The 20,452-nt window shown below is 32.0% G+C and overlaps 1 protein-coding gene across 2 annotated transcripts in view; it reads right to left on the bottom strand.

The window, feature by feature from the left end:
* The window catches only part of LOC108912147 (E3 ubiquitin-protein ligase HECW2), a 247,310-nt gene that overhangs the window by 79,375 nt on the left and 147,483 nt on the right, over positions 1 to 20,452 (bottom strand). The window contains exons 5-9 of one of the 2 annotated variants that reach the window (XM_018717315.1): positions 12,667 to 13,123; positions 9,812 to 10,083; positions 5,997 to 6,182; positions 5,795 to 5,893; positions 1,234 to 1,487 (exon numbers count right to left, since the gene is read on the bottom strand). In XM_018717315.1, coding sequence (XP_018572831.1) covers positions 1,234 to 1,487; positions 5,795 to 5,893; positions 5,997 to 6,182; positions 9,812 to 10,083; positions 12,667 to 13,123 — 1,268 coding nt within the window. The remainder of the gene's footprint in view (positions 1 to 1,233; positions 1,488 to 5,794; positions 5,894 to 5,996; positions 6,183 to 9,811; positions 10,084 to 12,666; positions 13,124 to 20,452) is intronic. The other variant, XM_018717316.1, reaches the window with a different exon arrangement.

The raw sequence follows: 20,452 nt of genomic DNA, 5'->3' as shown, positions 1-20,452 counted from the left end.
CTTTTTGTTTGGAATTAAATCAGTGTGTGTGTTCTGAAATTCAATATCATGAGCCCCGGGCCTCACCATAGGTTAATCCGGCTTTGAATATAACAATTTCGTTCATTGGTATTATTTTGTTTTATAGCTGGAATTTAAACAATTTTGCAAGAAATACTATTTATTATTGTTTGAATAGATAAAAAATTGCAAGAGGAGATCTTGGGGTCAGGTGTTTTGGTGTTCTTAGGTTAGTTTTAAGAAGTGAGATAGATGCGAGATTAAGTATAGATGCTGCAAAAAGCGCTGTTGTTTATGTTTTTTGTGTCATTTTTAAAGAAAATACTGTGTGTAGTTTCTGTAACGACCTTCCCGATGGATCTACTACACACAAATATTGTACAATTTTTTTACATGAAATGCAGCTTAAATTTTTTTGCATTAAATGTAGCCTAAATTATTTTATTCCATTAACGAAAATATTACCTATGTAAAAATGAATGATTTGTTTTATTGTTTACTAATAATAAAATAATCTCTGAAATAATAATTAATCGTAAACTACATTATGTTGTTTTTAAACCAAATACGTATATGTGGTTGCCTATCTTGGATATAGTATACTAGACCTATCCAGTAAGTACAAATGATCTACCCCAATAACCTTAAAATTTGATCTACTTGTCTTTGGATAAATTTCTAATGTTGGGAAAGTGCATAGAACAAAAACTATTTTTGAAGTTAAGACACACTGTATAATATTCTGCGGTTTACATTTTGAGACAGGGCAATCTACTAATTTGTAGGTATTTTGAAAGCAAGACTTTCACTAGATAAAATAAAGTTTTCAAATAACGATATTGCGGAAACAACTACTCTGCTGATTAAAGCCAGAAACATCATTGCTAAATGATTTTAACTGTTTACTAGATGTAATGTGGCTTCAGCAACGGAAATGACGGATATTTTCAATTTACCCTTAATAGAGCCATCAAACCACAATCGATAATTTTGAACATTTGCCGAGGAGCTGCAGTAGGTTGGACACAAGCAATGTTTTGATAATGTAATTAACATTTCCTAATATTGACTATAAAGTAATTTTTAACTAAAAATGTATAGGTGAAAATAATTTTCAAATTTCCTTATTGAAAAATAATAAATAATAGGTAATAAATTGACAGCCTCATCTTTATTACACATCTTTTAAGAACATCTACCTTTTACACACATGCATAAAATAAATAGACTTACCTAAGAAGAATCGTGAGGTGCACATCATGACTCAAGCGATCCAGGGCACTAGTACCATCTACCCTCACAGCATTAATCTTATCCCTGAGTGAAGATGAATTCCCAACTGGTGGGTGCCTTTCTCGTAAGATATCGAATATATTTGGTTGTCTAAGGAAAGCGACGACTTTGTCGTTGTAGGCTACAGGAACATCTGGGACGCAGTTGGATACAAGGTTGGTGGTTGTCGCAGGTCTAGGAGGTGGTATCGGGGCCTGAAACAAAAGACATCGCTGTAATTTGTTAAACAAAAAGAACTGAAGATGTATCATGTAGTTATAGAAAGACCCAATAAAGATTTACATGTCACCAATTAAACCAGTAGCACTTGAAACATAAAATTCTTCATATTCCAACAATTACTCTTTCGCTTTATTTACTTACAGCGAAGCCACTGTACACATTATAGTGCCATCTACTATTTTTTATTGTCACTATAAGTTTGGCACCTATTTTACAGATACCGAAAATTCAGTTAATAACATTTTACCCTGTATGTCTAACATGAAACTTGATTTAAAACCTGAAAGAGCAATCATTTTTCCATTAATTATGAATTCTTGTTTCATTTCGGTGTCTCGATCCGTTTTCGAGAAAAATCGATTTAACGAACACTATGTTTTGATAATACGAGAAATTAAAAGCAAAACAAACCAAGTGTTTCTTCGTGTTATTACAACAATTAACCATAAAACAAATAAAATACGTAATTATGAGCGAGCCAATAGATTCTTTGTAAACTATATCTTTCATTTGAGACTAAACAGAAAAATCGAGAGGATTGAAGTCCGCACTTCTGGGTGGCCAAGTAAAAACGCTTACATGGCCAATCTAGCGATTTGAAAAAACTGTATCTAAATATGCACGCACTGGCCGAGAAAAATGCGGTGGAGCTCCGTCGTGCATGAACCACATCTCTTCTTAAATAATTTCTTAAAGCCGTAGAAGCATTTTTGCATGGCCACCCAGAAGTCCGGACTTCAATCCTCTTTATTTTTCTATTTGGTCTCGAATTAAAGAATCTATTGGTTCATGTGAAAAGTTGTGGCAAAGAATACAAATTGTTGCCAACGAAGTCAGACGCAATCTTAATATGTTGTTTCAAACTCGAAGATCTCTCAGAAAACGTTGTGTAAAGTGTATAAGTGTCAACGGTGGATACTTCACTTGGTTTGTTTCGCTTTTAATTTCTCATATTATCAAAACATAGTGTTCATTAAATCGATTTTTCTCGAAAACGGATCAATATACCAAAATGAAACAAGAATACATAATTAATGGAAAAATGATTGCTCTTTCAGGTTTTGAATCGAGTTTCATATTAGACATATAGGGTAAAAAGTTATTAGCTAAATTTTCGGTAAAATTGGTAGTAAGTGGCGCCCTCTATGAGCAACGCTGAAATTGCAACATCTTATTGCATCTTATTTGTCACCATTTCACAAGTAGTATCTTCAGTTTTCGATTTTCCCATTGTTAATGAGTCACCCTGGATATGCAACTTTGTTTAAGTTCTCAGGGTCAGCGACCCCTATTTTATTTTTATTTATTTGGAAACTTTTTGTTGAAAGTTCTCTATGTGGGCCTAGAATCATCACTTCAAAAAAAAGCCACTCTCTTTTTTAAAATCTGACTTTCAGCAGCTGTCAATGATTAAGTGCTTTATTCTTTAAATCTGATGACAAAATTGTGTTATAAGAATCTTATTCTTAATTTAAAATTTGAATAGTGTAAAAAAAAAAATCAAACAAATGTTTTGGCTAGCTATGTGATTTGTTATATGATTGAAAAAACATACAAAGTAAACTCTATGAGTACTATAAAAAATGAGAATTTTCCCAATATCTACTTGGAATTTTGGAGTAATGACTTCAAAAATCTGTTAATATTCAGTTGTAGATGGTTCATACCTAAAATAAATTATTTCCCGTCAACGGTTTTCGTTAAAATTCACTGATTGTCCTGTATATCCAGGAATTTTGACCAGCAACTTTTTAAGCAGCTCTGATAACTTATCACTTTGTGATTGGTGACAGTGCAGGAAACAAAACACTGTGTGAAATACATATACGCCAATATAATAAAGGGAGGCCAACTAAAGTTCTGCACACAGGTAAAAGAAACTACAAATGTACTCCTGTGACAGTGACTAAATTAAATCAAATACTTCTCAAACTACAAACTTATCTATCATCAAACTCTTCCTATGATCATTCACAAAACATTCCATTAAGAAAAAACAAAGCAGGTTATTAGTTAACAAATTATTTAGTTAGAAATAGGCCGAATCCTTAGTACAGTTCAGTTGGAGAAAGAAATTGGATATTACTTCTTATTTACAAGTTTGGAGATGATTTTTTAATGTTAAGTAGAATGCATAAATAATAACATTTCTGTGGTGTGTTTTATGTTTTTTTATTTGCAATAATTAAAATTGTTAAAACTTATTGAGAACTTCTGGAATCATCCCAGACTTACATCTATACTAATATTATAAAGAGGAAAGATTTGTATTTTTGTATGTATGTATGTGTGTTACGAATAAACTCAAAAACTACTGGATGGATTTCGATAATTCTTTCACCATTAGAATGCTACATTATCCCTGAGTAACATAGGCTATATTTTTTATATCCCAAAATGTTTAAAATAAATGTCCACCCGTGCAAAGCCGGGACGGGCCGCTAGTAATACATAAAAAAGGCGAATAGCTGCGACTGTAAATAATGTATTGTCCATTGTTTTTTTTGTTCAGAAAATGCTAGTTCAGTTTTAAGTAATCATTAATTTTACTTTGGTGTCAACAAATGTTTCAGTGTTATTTTTTTGGAAGTGAACCTGCGGTGTGGTATTAACAAGCGCAAAAAAAAACATACTAAAATAATCCACCAATGCAGTAACAACGAATAAATGGGCTGCACATTTTTATGTACATTGAATTCCAAATAGAGGCACGAACCAAGACTTGTAATCAACAGCAGAGCTATCCGTATAGTCAGCAGTTCTAAAAATATGTTCATCATATCAATGTGGTAAGGTAAGTCAGCAGTATTAAATAAATTATTTTATTTGCAATAAATATCCTCTCCAAGTTTGTAAATATTATACTAATAAATACAGAAATGCAGAAATCTTCGTGATAATGGCGTGTCTGGCAGAGAATGTATGTAGAGGTTATAGACGTAAACTCATATATATATTCTGATAGTCAAGCTGCAATTAAAGCTTTAGCCGCACATAAGGTAAGTTCAAAACTGGTGTGGGATTGTTTACAAATGCTGACTGAACTGGCCACCAACAATACAGTCAGCCTGTGTTGGGTGCCAGGGCACAAAGGCATTTGTGGAAATGAGAAAGCGGATGAACTTGCTAGGAAGGGATCCGAAACAGAGTTCATTGGCCCGGGGCCCTTCTGTGGCACATCTCCCAGTGTGGTCAAGCGGGCTCTGGGCAAATGGACTGAGACAGAACACAGGAAATACTGGACTTCAAGGCCAGGACATAGCCATTCTAAGGAGCTCATGGAGTATCCTTCGAAGGAAAGAGCGAGTGATCTACTGAGCTTGAACAGAATCCGGCTCAGGAGAGTGACAGGACTCATAACGGGACACTGTCACTTTAGGAAACATCTACATAAGCTAAAGCTTGTAGACAGTCCGGTCTGCCGAGGATGTGAATCGGCGGATTAAACTTCTCTGCATATCTTGGGCGAGTTGCACGTAGCAGAATGGCGCTCCTTGGGAGACCCTATTTGGAACCCAAGGAACTGAGAGAAGTGTCAGCAAGGAAGCTTTTGGACTTTGTAAAAAGGACAAATCTACTTGCTGAATAGGACTAGTAGTGGGACGCACAATAGGCCTAATTAGGCTGCAGTGCTATGGGACTTATTAGGACCAACCACTAGAAGAAGAAGAAGAAGAAGAATAAATACAAAATATATTAACATTGGGGATATATGAACTAACAAGAAATATCAATACTTAAAAATAAATTAATTTCTGTTCTCCTCTTTTAGGGAATCTTGCTGAAAACTGTAGATCTGACATCCTGCCTTAGAAATTATGTTATGATATTAATAAGCATTAAAATAAATTTGTAGGTACAGATTATATGTTACAAGCTGCACTACACGGTAAGAGGTAAAATGTTAAATAAAAATTCTATATTCAAAGTACTATGATTTTCAGGTTCTTATGTCGAATCCTATGTACCTGGTTACCGTCAGTTATGGACTTACAATGCACTTCCTTAGTGCCAATTAGGAATATTTGACCTGGCTTTGTTCTCGAGCTAGGCTCTGTGGAGACAAGGGTGAGGAGAAGAGAAGGGGCTGTAGGTCGAGAACAACAGGAGCAGGTAAAATATTCCTAGCTAAAGCTAAGGTAGCGTAATCTAACTCTATACCTGCCTACAACCAGATAAATAGGACACAGCATAACAATCCAAAAAACCATCATACCTTAAATATCAGCAATAAACGAAAACGCTGATTGATTTTTATGTTTTCCAAAGGCGTACTTACTTGACCCTCATCCGATACCCTTCTAACGAAGGTCGGGTCCGTGGGTATCCTCGGGTCCATATAGGTAGTTTTCTTGTGAGTGTGGTCAATGAAGAATTGCTGAAGGATGAAAAGTTAGTTGTTAGTAGCGTTATTCCTAGTGTTATTCACAGTTAGCAGCAAAAATTATCATCAGCACTGTCATCATCTGCGCTTTTCCTACCTTTGCGTTTCTATCTTTTTTGGTATCCCATCCACTAGGCAACTCTTGGGTCGGGTCCGCGAACATATTGACTAGAGCGACTAATTCTTTGTTGTGCTGGTATTTCTCAAACACGTTTGGGTCCCTTCGAATTCTTACAATCATGTGTTTTAGGGTTGGGTTTCTGTTGTACAAGGATAGGGCGTCCTGCAACAAATTGACAATTCTTACACTGTGATCAGTTAGAGCTGTTAACAAATCAGTTTATTAAAAATATAATTTAGGCAAAATATTACACATTAAAAAAGGTACCCTTGTCTAAAAAATTATATTAGATTCTTCAATACTTATAATTCAATTTCTTGTTGACAAAAAAAATCCTCTAATTCCCAAGACTCAACAGTGTATAAATATGACAAACCGTAAAATTTTCTAGGGAAAACATCTAATAATAAGTTATCTGAGATTTTATTTCAGGGTTTTATCATCACAAACTGTAAACAGCAAAAGAATTGGTACTTTAAGATAATTTTATTAATATATTTCCTTGGGGATATTCATACAATAAAACTAGCAATAAAAATTTAAATTTGTTATTTTCTCTGTAATTATATCGACACTTCATATTTACTACAGATAATGTTGTAAAACAATTAATCATGTGTTTTTACTAACAGATTATAGATAACTATAACGTAATATTTGAACAATATAATCATATGTTCTGTCATTATTGTAAACTTTGAATTCAGGAACTTTCACCGATTATAATCACGATACAAATTAATTAGTTGTAAATTCCGATTGTTTTCAAAATCATTTAGAATGTACAATTACATAATTGATTACTACATTTACAATTTTATGAAAAAGGGCGATAGAAGTACTCTTTTATTTGACTGGGTATTTCTGCTTCTTTTTAAGTAATCAAAATGACAAAGCCATATGAGGTATATAGTTTGTCTATGTTCCAGTGGATATACAGTGCATCCCAGATGTAACGCAAAAAATCCGTATTTTATTTTGTGCTGAGTTTTACTACATAGGAATTGTTGTTTTGTCACGATGCTTAAACCTTTTTTGCGCTCTGTTTCATAAACCTATGACGTCATCAACAATTTTTTTAAATAGCACTGCCTAATTTTTTAAGCATAAAGGGATGGCACTTTTCATAGGAAATGCGTCGGTTTGGCCTACTTTACTTTGACAGGTGACAAACTGACAATTCCTATTTAGTAATTGACATGTTTTAGCATTTTTGTGAAAATAAAATATAAATTTTTTGCGTTACTTTTGGGACGCACTGTATCAATACTCCATTTATTCTATTACTACTTATTTCATCATCGTATTGTATCGTATTTTGTCTTTATGGAATACAAGATAAAAAAATAGTCACATATATAACTTTCAGTGATTTTTAGTACTTAAAACTTTTGAATATGTAGAAAACAATTTAAAAAACTTCCTGGCTATCATAATAATAATACTTTTGGTAGGACAAAACGATATGTTTATAAAATCATTCTGTAGACTCATCCTTTCGATTCCAGATTTTGTTATTATTATTTTCTTTTTTTCAGTATGTCAAAAATACATATAAGATAATAAGAATATTAAAAAATATCGCAAATAAATAATTACCTTCAATTAATTACCCCAATTAATAATAATTATTAATAAAAATTAATTAATTAATTATTAAATAAATAATTATTAATAATTATTAATTAATATAATATATGATATTATAATATAATTAATAAATAATTAGTTAATTAATTAATATGTATTAGAAATAATCAAGTAAGCGAATAAAATAAAAAGAACTGAAGAAAAAATTGAAATAATTACATTTTTGGATTTTTTTTGTAGTAAAAATTCTGTTTATAGATGTTTGTTATATTTTCATATATAGTTCATTTCACTATTTCTTCTATTTGTTTATTTAATTGTATACACACTACACAAGTGTCTTACATTATTTAATTTATAACGAAATCATTAATAAAGCACACCATGAAAAGTAATGTAATAAACTGTCTTGACTTGTATACAGGGTATATCAAAGTGAAGACTAATAAATTAGAAAGTGTGGTTAAAAAATATGAAGATTTTAAATGAAAAAAAAAAACAGAATTGTCAAGAGTACCAGTATAATGGTTTAGTTATTTGGTGTTAATTATAAAATGGAATATTAATGGAATTCATCAATAGAATGGAATATTTAAAATCAATAAATCAATAGTTAAAAGTAACGCAATAAAAAAGATACTAACAGCACAACTAAAAAAAATATTGCTTGTGTCTAATTCATGTTGACGCTTAAAGAAGTTGACCATTTTTGACATTAGACAATCGACACTTTCTTCTTCCACTGTATAAAGCTAGAGGAATACTAATTTGATTTGACATTGGCAATACAAATAGAAATTTTCAAATTGTGCCTGCAACATGATTCAATATAATACAAATATAAAACACTCAAATGTTAAAAAAATACAGGGTGTAACTTTGAATGGGAATCATATTTAGAAGCTACATTTAGAAAGACATCATAACTTCCTCGTTTCAAATTCTGTGACGAAAACTGTTGTTTTTTTACCTTTTTTATTTGGTAATTTTCGTATCTTGTTGCCCGGACAAGCTAAATTAACTTCATTTATCATGAGAGCATATCCAATTGGAAGTTATAGTCTTTCCGATATGGATTGAAGAACCACGAGAGATTGACAGAATGTACCAGGTTCGGTCGCTGACGCAGCAACTCGGTATTGAAATATTTGAAAAACCTGTTCCCATATTTATTTAGCCATAACCATATACAGGTCTGGTCCAACTAAACGTGGAGGAGGTAGAAATGTATACGCCCAGTTGAAGAATGCGAGCATGGGCAAAGGAAAACAAGCACAGCTGCATTGGGCTACTGGGCAATAAATCTCGGCAGTTGGCAAGTGGTTGATAAATTGCCCAGCAGTAGTGCAGTGTAACAATGCGGAATTTGGTGTGATTCAGGTAATTTTAATTTATTATAGGCAATTATTCTATCAATCATTCATATTACAATTGCGAAAGGGAGAAATAAGAGGAATATTTTTTTCCAAAATTAACGTTAACTGTTTGTTTTTTGCTCTGTGCGATTCAGAAATGAATCACAGTGCTTTAAAAAAAATAGTAACAAGCACTTTATTTTAAAAATTCTAAATGATTGTGAAAAATATTTCAAATTTATCACATTAGCAAGTATTTTTACTTATTTTCTATGTATAAAACAGCAAAAATAAATATTTCTAAACAAATTATTTTTATTTAAAATTAATAACGTATGGCTATTCACAATATTAGTTAATATTTAATAATTCATTTTTAAATATATTCGAAAATGTCGCAATCATGCGAGAACATTCTGTTTTTACAAAACTACTTTTAATTGTATTTTTGTTCTCTGCTACTTCGTTAACTTCATAAAGTTAGTTTAAAAAGGAAACAAGCAACACTGATAAGCGTGCACATATAATCGAGTTTGGGGGTGCCCAGTAGCGATGTAGACAAAAGCTTAAATGCTGTGAAAAAAAAAACAATTATACACCCTTCCTACACATCTATAAAATAGAACATGTAGAAGATAGTTTTTTTTATTATGGCAAGATCACATGAAACAAAATTATGACAACCATTAGCAGAACGGATTTGGTTAATGCTAAAATAGTTAGGTTCATAGGCTGAAACGAGAGGAGCTGAGGTGAGTTGTATACGAACACTGATATTGCCTTAGACCGTCATTAAATTTCCAAATGTGATTACAATCTGATCTAGTAAAAATTTGATTCCTTTACCTGGTTCATATGAAGTATTGTGAAAAAATCGGGCCTGGTAAGCAGCTTGCAGCCGGGAGGTGCGGACGAAAAGTCTGGTAGGTCTATCCTGTTGGAACTAATCGTCCTTCGTATACTTTGGTACCTTCTGTCTAACTGTCTGCGGTGCTGTTCTGCCCCTGCACCGTTGGGGCTTGTACTAGAATTTCCACCTGGCCTCGTCCATGATGTGGTACGAGTGGCATGGTCAATGTAGAATACCCTACCGTGGCTGTCCATTCTCGCTTCCCAGGCTAAAAAAAATGACAAATTTTATCTCTGTCATTATTTTAATTGTGTGTGTATGTTTGTACAAGCCAAGGTGGCAAATATTCAACAAATATAAAAGACAAAAATGAAAATTCTAAGGTATGGTTATCTTACACTAGATACAATATAGATAAGAAAGATAAAGAATAATCCAGTATAGTAAGATGCGTGTTGAAATATTTGCTAAGATTGTTTATTTACAACAGAAAGAACAAGTTTTCCCATTTTAAAAATTTTGCAACTTTTACTATAATATTGAATACTCAGTAAAACTCTCCAAAATTGTCCGATGACTAAATTTATGTGTTATCTACATGTACCAATATAACTTGCACAATTTCTTGATTGATTTATTGGGTTATTGTCAAAATACTTACTTTGTTGCTATTTTTTTTAACGAAATTAGCGAACAAGTAGTATACACTAAAAATGATGAACACAGAATTAACACAATGCGATAAAAAAGAATCACTGATATTGTCACCATAAATGTAATCAAATACAAAATAGATCTGTCTTGATACTTAATTTAATGATTGTATTTGTCAAAAAATAAATTGATAATACAGAGATAATTTTGTTACAAAGAAAACTCTAAGCATGTTGCTTGCTATTACTTTTAAGCAACATGCTTGAAAGAATCTCCATGACAAAATTTTGAGTATTTATCAGGGCTCAAAGTGTATTTACTAAGATGATATCCTATATTTTTTTTACTTTTAATCAATTGAATAATACTATTTAAACTTACAGGTATTCAATAAAACTACAATTATTAAAGATACAATTAGTAAAGTTAAAAATAGAAGCAGAACTTGATGAAGTTGAATTGTCGTTAATTGCCACAGCTTAAAAAATTATCATTTTAATAGACTAAAAATCACATTAACTATTAGTTCTGATTACACTGAAATTACCTTATAAAACATAAAATAAAAACACCCTACAAAATAATCTTTGAATTTGCAATATTGATTAGTGATTTCTTTTTAAAATTCGGCTGATATGGGGTTGTTGCGATGTTTTGTTAAGACTAGGAAGTCAAAACTATGTTATTTGGGTACTAGGGCATGACAGCATTGACGCAATATATAGGGTTGGAAAATCCACATGGTCCATCTTCCTTTATTTACATGAGAGCGACAAAGTAAAGTAAAGAAATCCGTGCGATAGACAAGGATGGCTATAGTGAAGACGTTTAATAATCTGAATAATCACCGCCCGTTTCGGGTTAGAACTATTCAGATTATGAAACGTCTTCAATGTAACCATCCTTGTCTATCGCACGGATTTCTCTGACTTACTTTATCGCTCTCAGGTAACGGCCGATGAACCATGGGGACTTTCCGAACCTGTATACTCCAGTCGTATTAAAGTTTGAACGTAAAAAAAATATTAGTGGACATTTTATTACATTTTATGATGGGGAAGGGTAATATGAATGATAATATCAAACAAGTAACTAGAAAGAAGTATAAACAAAGCAGGATGTGCAAAACAGCGTTATAAATAAATTGTCCCAGAGTCAGACAAAAGCCGCTCGGGTATTCGCTCTTTTTAATTTTTTTTTACTGCCCATGAAAATTTAGACAACTTATCGGAAAATTAGTTATTTTATATTGTAATTAAATTACATACAATTTAAGATACCCAAAGTCATTTTTCACCAATTTGTTAACTGTAAAATAAAGATCGAACGTGGAAAAATCAGTTTTCGAAAATTGCGCATTATTATTGCAAAAAGCGGTGGATGTTGATGAAATTTATGGAAAAGATGGTCAATCCAAAGACCAACATGTGTGCGTGAAATTGTTGCTTCAGTACACATGTTGATCACTTCGACCTTTATTTTACAGTTAATAAATAACTGATTCAATTGCCTACCCTACAACACAAAAATAACTAATTTCCCGATAGGTCATCTAGATTTTCATGGGCAGGACAAAAAGTGAAAAAATACATAATCTTGCCACTTATTTGCAATTTGTCAACTTAGCGTCACTTCTTTCTAGTTATTTTTTTGATATTATCATTCTATACATACCATTCCCCGTCATAAAATGTATTAAAATGTCTACTAATAATTTTTTCAAATTTTTAGGTTTTATGATCTAATTCGACTGGAGTAATAAGAAGGCTGGTAATCAGAGTAGACTCATCTACAGGAGACTAAACCTTCCTGTGGCATTGCTAACTAATAAAAATTATTAACACTTGAACTGGAATGGGTAAAAGACTGTGGTAAAAGATAAGATCAAAAAATGGTACCAAGAAACACTCACACAGAGACAAGTTCTTAAAAAGACTATCGAATAAGTTAAAGGCAGATCTATTGAACTATAGAATAATAGAAGGACCACTAACTGGACACTGACATCTGAGTAATATTGGCCTGATGAATAGGGTCTGTGTAGATACTGTCAGATTAAAAAAGAGACAGTTGAGATATTCTGTGTGAAAAAGAAAAATCAGAAGTTAAATGTTCTGTTCTGTTAAAGATGTGGAGTCTAATTAGAAGACTAAAGTTAGAGAATTTCTAATATAATGGAATAAACATCTACACTTACATGGTGGTAATGGTTCCTCGTGTTCACCAGGCACTTCCGCCACACTCAAAATCCTGTGGCTCCTCTCTGGAATAGACGGCAATCTGGTAGTACTCAACCTTTGCAAAGGCAACGGAACCCCGCCACTAGCCTCACCGTTCACTTCACCTCTGGCTCTGAGAGTAGGTCTTGTTAAATCCTTATCGATATTTCTCAACTCTGACATTGCAATGAGACTTATCCTGGGAGTTTCAGAGTCAACCTCCTGAGAACTAGTTCCACACCACCCTTCGAGTCTGATGGGTCGTGTATCGCCTTCTTGAGTTTCTGGGACTGTCGCTGTCTCTGGATCTCCTGGAGGAAAATCAGGCGGTTCTGTAGATTTTAAAGTAGGAGGCCTAAGCTCTGGCGTTCTGGACTTTCTAGAATGATGAGTTGGGGTTGGAGGGCATATCGGAAGGCTTGAGAGCCCGGCCACCTGCAAAGAAATCAATAATTCATATCTTTTTAACTGTATTGTGCATTATTTTTTAAGTACCTACTAATATTTTTTAACCATTTATTGTAATTTTTGTTAATCGAATATTAATTTTTATAAATAGAATATATTAAAAAAAAATTGCCTATAAGTAGAGGGTAATTCTACATGTCCATCATAAGTTTTAGAATAAAATGTGTGAATAAAAATTGTAGGTGACTTTTTCAATTGTGTTATATCTACCTATTAACAAAAAAAAAAATAATATAATCATCATTAAAGATATACAGGGTGATTCACAAACGGTGTCCAAAAATGGAAGCTCGTATTCTTTGGTGAATTTTAAGGGGAGATCTAGGGTCTTCATTAAAAAGATACAAGGTGTTAAACTTAAAAAAATGTTTTTAATTTTTTTAAATAATTTAAAAACTAGTAAATAATTTGAAATGGGGTATATGTATTTATGTAAACATTGTCCAAAATCTGAGTCCTTTTCCTAAAATGTAGATGCTCCAGTGGCGGAGATACAGGGTATCGATGGTATATTTTTCTAAATAAAATAGTACGCCACTGCTCTACGGTAACATTCATAATATTTTCGGATTCGTCTTTCAATTTTCTACAAATGACTACTCTCTTATGTTTTTCGAAAAAAGCCTGATTTTCGAGTAAAACTTAAAAACTATCTGAAAACACACTTCGATATTCGAATAAAATGTGGTTAAAAATTACATAGTAAGCTACGATAGCAACTTTGACATTCTGAGCAGTTAGAGGAAAGAATAAATAATGCTTTTCATCACATTTAAGCAACAATAAATTTTGAACAAATTACATTTTCGTTACAAAATAGATGTCGCGCATGGGATCGTGGAAATAGAGGTATTTTTGGGCATTTACTCAAATAAAATCGTTAAAATGATGACCAATGTTATTAATTTCTTTATTTGAATAAATAACCGAATGATTAGTGGTTGTCATATCATTTAAGTAAGGGTTTTAGGTTCGTTTTACTCAAAAATCAGGTATTTTTCGAAAAACATAAGAGAGTAGTAATTTGTAGACAATTGAAAGTCGAACACAAAAATATTATGATTGTTACCATAAAGCATTGATTTTATTTAGAAAAATATGCCATCGATACCCTGTATCTCCGCCACTGGAGCATATAAATTTTAGGAAAAGGCCTCAGATTTTGGACAATGTTTACATACACACATGTGCCCAATTTCAAATTATTTCACTGTCAAGTTTTTAAATTATTTAAAAACATTGTTTTAAGTTTAATACTCTGTATCTTTTTAACGAAGCGTCCTAAATAAACAGTTTATATGAAAGACTCCCCTTAAAATTCACCAAAGAATACGAGGTTTCGTTTTTGGTCACCGTTCGTGAATCACCCTGTATAGATACATGTATAGATAGATTTTAGATTAACAATTTTGTATAGTTGAATAGAAACTTCTTTCTATTTTTATTGCAGTTACAGTTCGATTGGTCTATCTCCAATAATAAGAAATACAGTAAAAATAATGCAATATGTCTAACGTGCTAGATTATAAGTATCCTAGCAACCAAATTTTTATGAACCATATTGAGCTGTTCCGTTTCATTATGTTCAAATTTTGGGAGGACCCAAATGTTGTGGGTCGATCTTTTTTTGTTCTGGAGTTACAGGCTTTTAAAATTATAAAATATTTTGCTTACTATTAGAGGCCCACCATATTTTTTTTTCTGTTTATCATGTCTCATTGGAATTTCTTAAAATAATATTAAAGAAGGGAATGATGATATTTTTACTGGAAGTTTCTGGATTACTAAACTTTAATTGCAATGAAAGGATAACACAAATACCTCAATCGTAAACTGAATTTGTTTCTCGGAATTTTTGAACTGATTGTGTATTTATCTTTACAGATGTTGGAAAAATTGTTCTAATGTGCAAACTTCCAGAAATGTACAAAATTATCAAATATCTAAGGGCTAATTATTTTTGGCACATCTTTTGAAAAACATTTTAAAAAAATGGAGGACGATCTAAAGAAGAAAATATATTTTACATGGAGAAAAACACAATTAAGGTTATTTTTCGGTAATAAAATGTAATCGTTTTTGCAACATAGGTATTAAGAAATTTAAAAAAATCAATCTTAATCTTAATTTTAAAAATCATTTTTAAGTTGATCATGTACAGGATGTTTTAAGCTTCAAACCCTAAATAGCAAAGACTGTTTCTTTTACAATTCATCATCGTAGAATTCTTATATACATAATTATAAAAGCTATATGTAATTAAGGCAATCTAAAACTATTAGTCACATGCGTCACTATCTAATTTTGTATATTAATTACACTGTACTACAGAAAATAACGTACACTTTTCTAAAGACTATCTAATTGACACACTTTTACATACACCTCAAATAGGAAGTGATTAAGGAAGATATTCTTCAATAAATATTTATCCATTATTAAATTTTAAATCAAAACTACTACAATCGCTTTAGACAATACCTATTCTATAACTTAATTACCTGTTTACTTGTCTTTGTCTTTTTAAACACGAACTATTATGTCACTAAACACTTTCTATCTATTTGAAAAATCTAAATCACAAAGTTGTACCACGGAATATATGTATATAAGCTGTGGTTGTACCGGGATACACTACGACGGAGCGTAAACACAACTTACGGACTGAACAACTAAACTGAAATTCTTACAAGCCAATAAAGTAGCCTCCATAATGCGTCACGGTGTTTAGATCACATTATTCACATCCTTATGCGTGAATTTAAGCCTAAAAATAACCAGATGCCAGAATCGAGACATACTATACTACCATGTGTTATCAGAAAGTTCCATCTGAAGTCTGAAGACTTTTTAATACAGTTCCGGATCCTCCGACTATAAATAATGTGACAATGTCGGTCTGAGTACAAACTTCGACTATTTTGATAAGACGAACGCAATTCTATTAATTTTTTGTTATCATCAACGACTGGATCAAATCACTGTATCAGTGGGATGGATGGTTAGATAAAGTTTGCTTTAGCCGAGCTTTGGAACAGCGGTGTATAATAATTGGTAGCTGTTGCGCTGTTATCTTTAGGTTGGCGTCAACTATACGGATTGCCATAATCAAATGTTACATAAAATAAAGCTGTGTTGGCTTCATATAAATATAGAGAGCGTATTAGAGGCATACAAAGATTAGCAGATAACGTATCTGATATTATATTATTACCTACTTTTTTCAAAATATGAAACACTAATTTTAACTTTTTTTGGATACTTGGCAAATAACAATATGTATGTGACACCTTGCATCTTTATATACAGTAGATGACACCATTTATATGATAGAAAAACCACCTTTTTTAGATGTATTCCAGAAAGCGTAATTTCGATTTCATTGGCAATTCGATTTGACACAAACATCAAGTTAAAAAGGTGATTTAATTATTTATAAGTACATTCGTACTGTACCTATTTTCAGTGCCATTTCAACTAATATTATGGCTAAATCGTTATTTCAAAAATAAAAGCAGAGACTCTGAAGCATTTAGATTTCTAACACAAAAATATACTCGTACATAATTTTTACAAACCACGTGACTCGAGAACTCAATATTGCAAGACTGGTATTATTCTTTTCGAAGTCAATTGAAAATGTATGAAAACGCCTAGCAATAAAATTTAATGACTTTCATAGGCGTCCCTAAAAAAGTTTTCTGCTAAAGCTAAAAAAATTTGTACCTATATGTATAATGTGTAGAAAATTTCTATTACCTGTTCATTTGACCAACAACATATTTTAATTATTTATGTCCTCAAACAATTTTATTATATTGATTGTAAATTTCGTTTTGTTCCGTTTCAAAAGGTCTCCAAAATGCCATGTTGTAATAATATTAGTAAACAAAATATCCCTCTTATTTCTCCCTTTCGCAATTGCAACATGAGTAACTAACAGAAGGTGCCTATAATAATAAATTAAAATTACCTGAATCACACCAAATTCCGAATTGATGCACTGCACTGCTAGGCCATTTGTTGACAACTGAATTTATGGCCAGGTCGCCCAGTGCGGCTGTGTTTGTGCCGCGTTTGGTCACGCGGTTGTTCTTCAACTGGGCGACCAGACCTGTATATGGGTATGGCTAAATAAATATGGGAACAAGTTTTTCAAATATTTCAATGCCGAGTTGCTGCGTCAGCGACCGAACCAGGTACACACTGCCAACTTCATGGTTCTTCAATTGAGATCGATATGCTGGTAACGAAAAACCCATAAATTTTGACGTCACCAATATTAAAGATTCGTTTACAATGAACAGTAATAAACTGTTATGTCTACGCTCGAGATAATACTATCGCTGATTGGTTGAATAATATCTTGTGAATAATTACACTAACCACAGTCGGTGAAACTGAATGTTTTAATGTAATCTTATTATCTTATATAAATTTAATTGCCAATATGAAGGAAATTGTTCCAAACAAAATTTCTGGTCTCACGTGGCTTGTAATTATTTATGAACACTCTGTATACTTGTTATTGCCAAAGAAGTTAAGGTTGAAATGTTCTCATTTTGGATCAGCCATAAAAAGGTAATATTGTCTGCAATTATTTGTTTGCTGTATTTTTACCATTTTTTATTTACCATATCAATTTCAAAATAATTCTTCAGTTCCATGTACATTAATAGTGGCATTAATGTTGTACATACATGTTTGGGGTGTTGAATAGATACTAATCTATTTTTATTAAAATTATCCACATTTCCTTTCGGAATAAAACACCCTGTATATAACTGTTGACAGATTAGAAAAATAATTTTATAAACGAAAATAGAAACATTGGCAATACTGATTATTTTAACTCTGTTTAAATGATATTTTTATCACGCCTCGCCCATATGTGCAACTACATTCCAAAATAGATCTCCATAGATCTATTTTAAATGCGACACCACTGGTTTTGGGGTTTGAATAATTATTATATGTATATGTATGTAAGTAGGTACTACGAAGGAGTTGGACTGTACTGTGTGAAGTACTTTAAGTGAAAGTCGTTTTTTTTTAATTAATAATCGAGTTATAATTCGTTTTTCAAAAAACGTTTGACGTCACTGAGCAGCTCTCAAACTCGGTTGTATGCGCGCACTTATCATGTTGGCTATTGTAACCTTTTTAAATTAACTGGATGAAAGTAAAGGAGTGGCAGAAAGTGACATGGCAATGAAAAATAAACTCGTAAAAACAAATTGCTTTTGTATGACTTTGCGACCTGCTATTTTAAATTCAACATATATTTTTTATGTCAGTGGGGACAAAACGCCCACCAAAATGTTTGGGTGTCTTTAAAATATTAGCATTTTCTATATGATTTTTAAATATTAATTAATTAGTACGTTACTAATTGTATATAAAACCAATATATCGATGCTATATACATAATAATCATATTTGCTGCATTATAAAATGTACATAGGCAATAAATAAAAATACTTAATTACTAATCTGATAGATTTAAAATATTATTTTAAACTATTTCAAGTTTTTTATAAAAATAAATTGTTACTTTTTTGTAAAACACCGAGTTTAATTTGCGAACCTTAGTGTCAATGCCACTAATATCGATCTAGTTTCGGTGAACCACATAATATCAATCAACCTGATGTGATATGACAACAGGGTACTAGGCGGACACAATATAAATGACCAACGTTAATTTGGCGAAATAAGAATAGCCGAATATGCCCATTTCTTCATTTTATTACATTTACTTTAGTTTTCAGTTTAGCAGTTTACTAAAAAGTGTTCGTAATAAGTTCGGTAATTTCGCCACTTTCCATGCAAAGTAAAAGTAAAAGTTCTTACTGGAATCGAAATAGGATTTGCATAGTTAAAAGTTACAAGTTTTACACATCTATGTGATATTAGCTCTGTTCGCGGAGCCTGTCAAATTCGTTCGGGATCAGTCAGAAGCAATCGTTTAACTACTTCTTTTATGCTATGCTTGCAGGAAATAGCATAGAAAGTAGCTGGACGACTGCTTCTGACTGATCCGGACTAATTTGACAGGCTCCGCGAACAGAGCTATTATAAATAAAGAGTGGCCCGTAATGATTGGGTTATAGGGTAACTATAGATTTTAGACATGAAAATAATAAGAGTTAACCAAATATGCCTTAACAAAATATTGCTCGTTTAAGAGATACAGGGTGTTAAAGATTTATTTTGGATTTATTATATATTTCATAAATTTTACAGTTTTATAGAAAATAACTTGAAAACTCGGAGTGGGGGTTTTTGATGGCGGGAAATCCGAATCTGAATCTCAGTAATCAGGTTATTAAAAGAGGGTGCTAATTATGTACTTATGAATAAAAATTGATTATCGTATTTTTTTTGTGCAACCCTCTATCGCAATTTTGAATAAGAAATTTGATTAACTGATTATTTTTAAAGGAAAAAGGTATACTCCTTTGATATCGATAAACCTCCCCAGTTTCAAGATATTCGCACTCGAATCATTTAATACAAGCGAGCTTTCTGAACACTGCTGACATTATTCCTTTACTAACCCAAATAACCCTTGCCGATTATTATTTAACAAACAATAACAAATTTACAACAATAAAAAAAAATGTTTGAAATAAATAACAAGTCTAAAATCAATCCTTAAACGAGCAATATACTGTTAACGCATATTATTTTCATGTCTAGAATCTATAGTTACTCTATGTATATGTAGATGGATTTCACAGCGTCTAACGACACTTACAGTGTACAATAATTCAATAAACAAATAAATTTAAACAAAAAATTTAGATAAATTTGGAACGAATACATTGAAGATGAATTTTTCGAGATAAAACGTCTGAATCTGGTTCGGTCTGAGGCAGTACAGTATAGGGGGTCATGAAGGCTTGCAAAAAATGTAATAAAATCTCCAGGATCGTATTTAAGAAAATGAAGCTGATGATGGTCCTGGGGAAAAGTTAGATATAAAAATTGATTATGCCATTCGATAGAGGACAAAAAGTGGCCATGAGAAAGTGTTCTTCGTTTTTCAATATCTCCTGAAACAAGGCGGAAATTAAACAAAAACGGATTTCCAAAATTTCGTTTTTTTTTTTCAAATATTTCGAAAACTAATCATGTTAGCCTTGATTTTTTAAAGGCATATTGTTGGTCTCCTGATTACGCAACTTTGCCCCGATTTAAGCTACTTCGTAGCTTTGACCGTTTCCGAGATCCCTGTAGTGAGAAGCGAATTTGTAACAGCCTGTAGGTATAGTAAACGAATCAAGGAACATG

Source organism: Anoplophora glabripennis, unplaced genomic scaffold, assembly GCF_000390285.2.
Source record: "Anoplophora glabripennis isolate ALB-LARVAE unplaced genomic scaffold, Agla_2.0 scaffold502, whole genome shotgun sequence".
Lineage (NCBI taxonomy): Eukaryota > Metazoa > Arthropoda > Insecta > Coleoptera > Cerambycidae > Anoplophora > Anoplophora glabripennis.
This window is presented reverse-complemented; position numbering and strand designations above follow the sequence as displayed.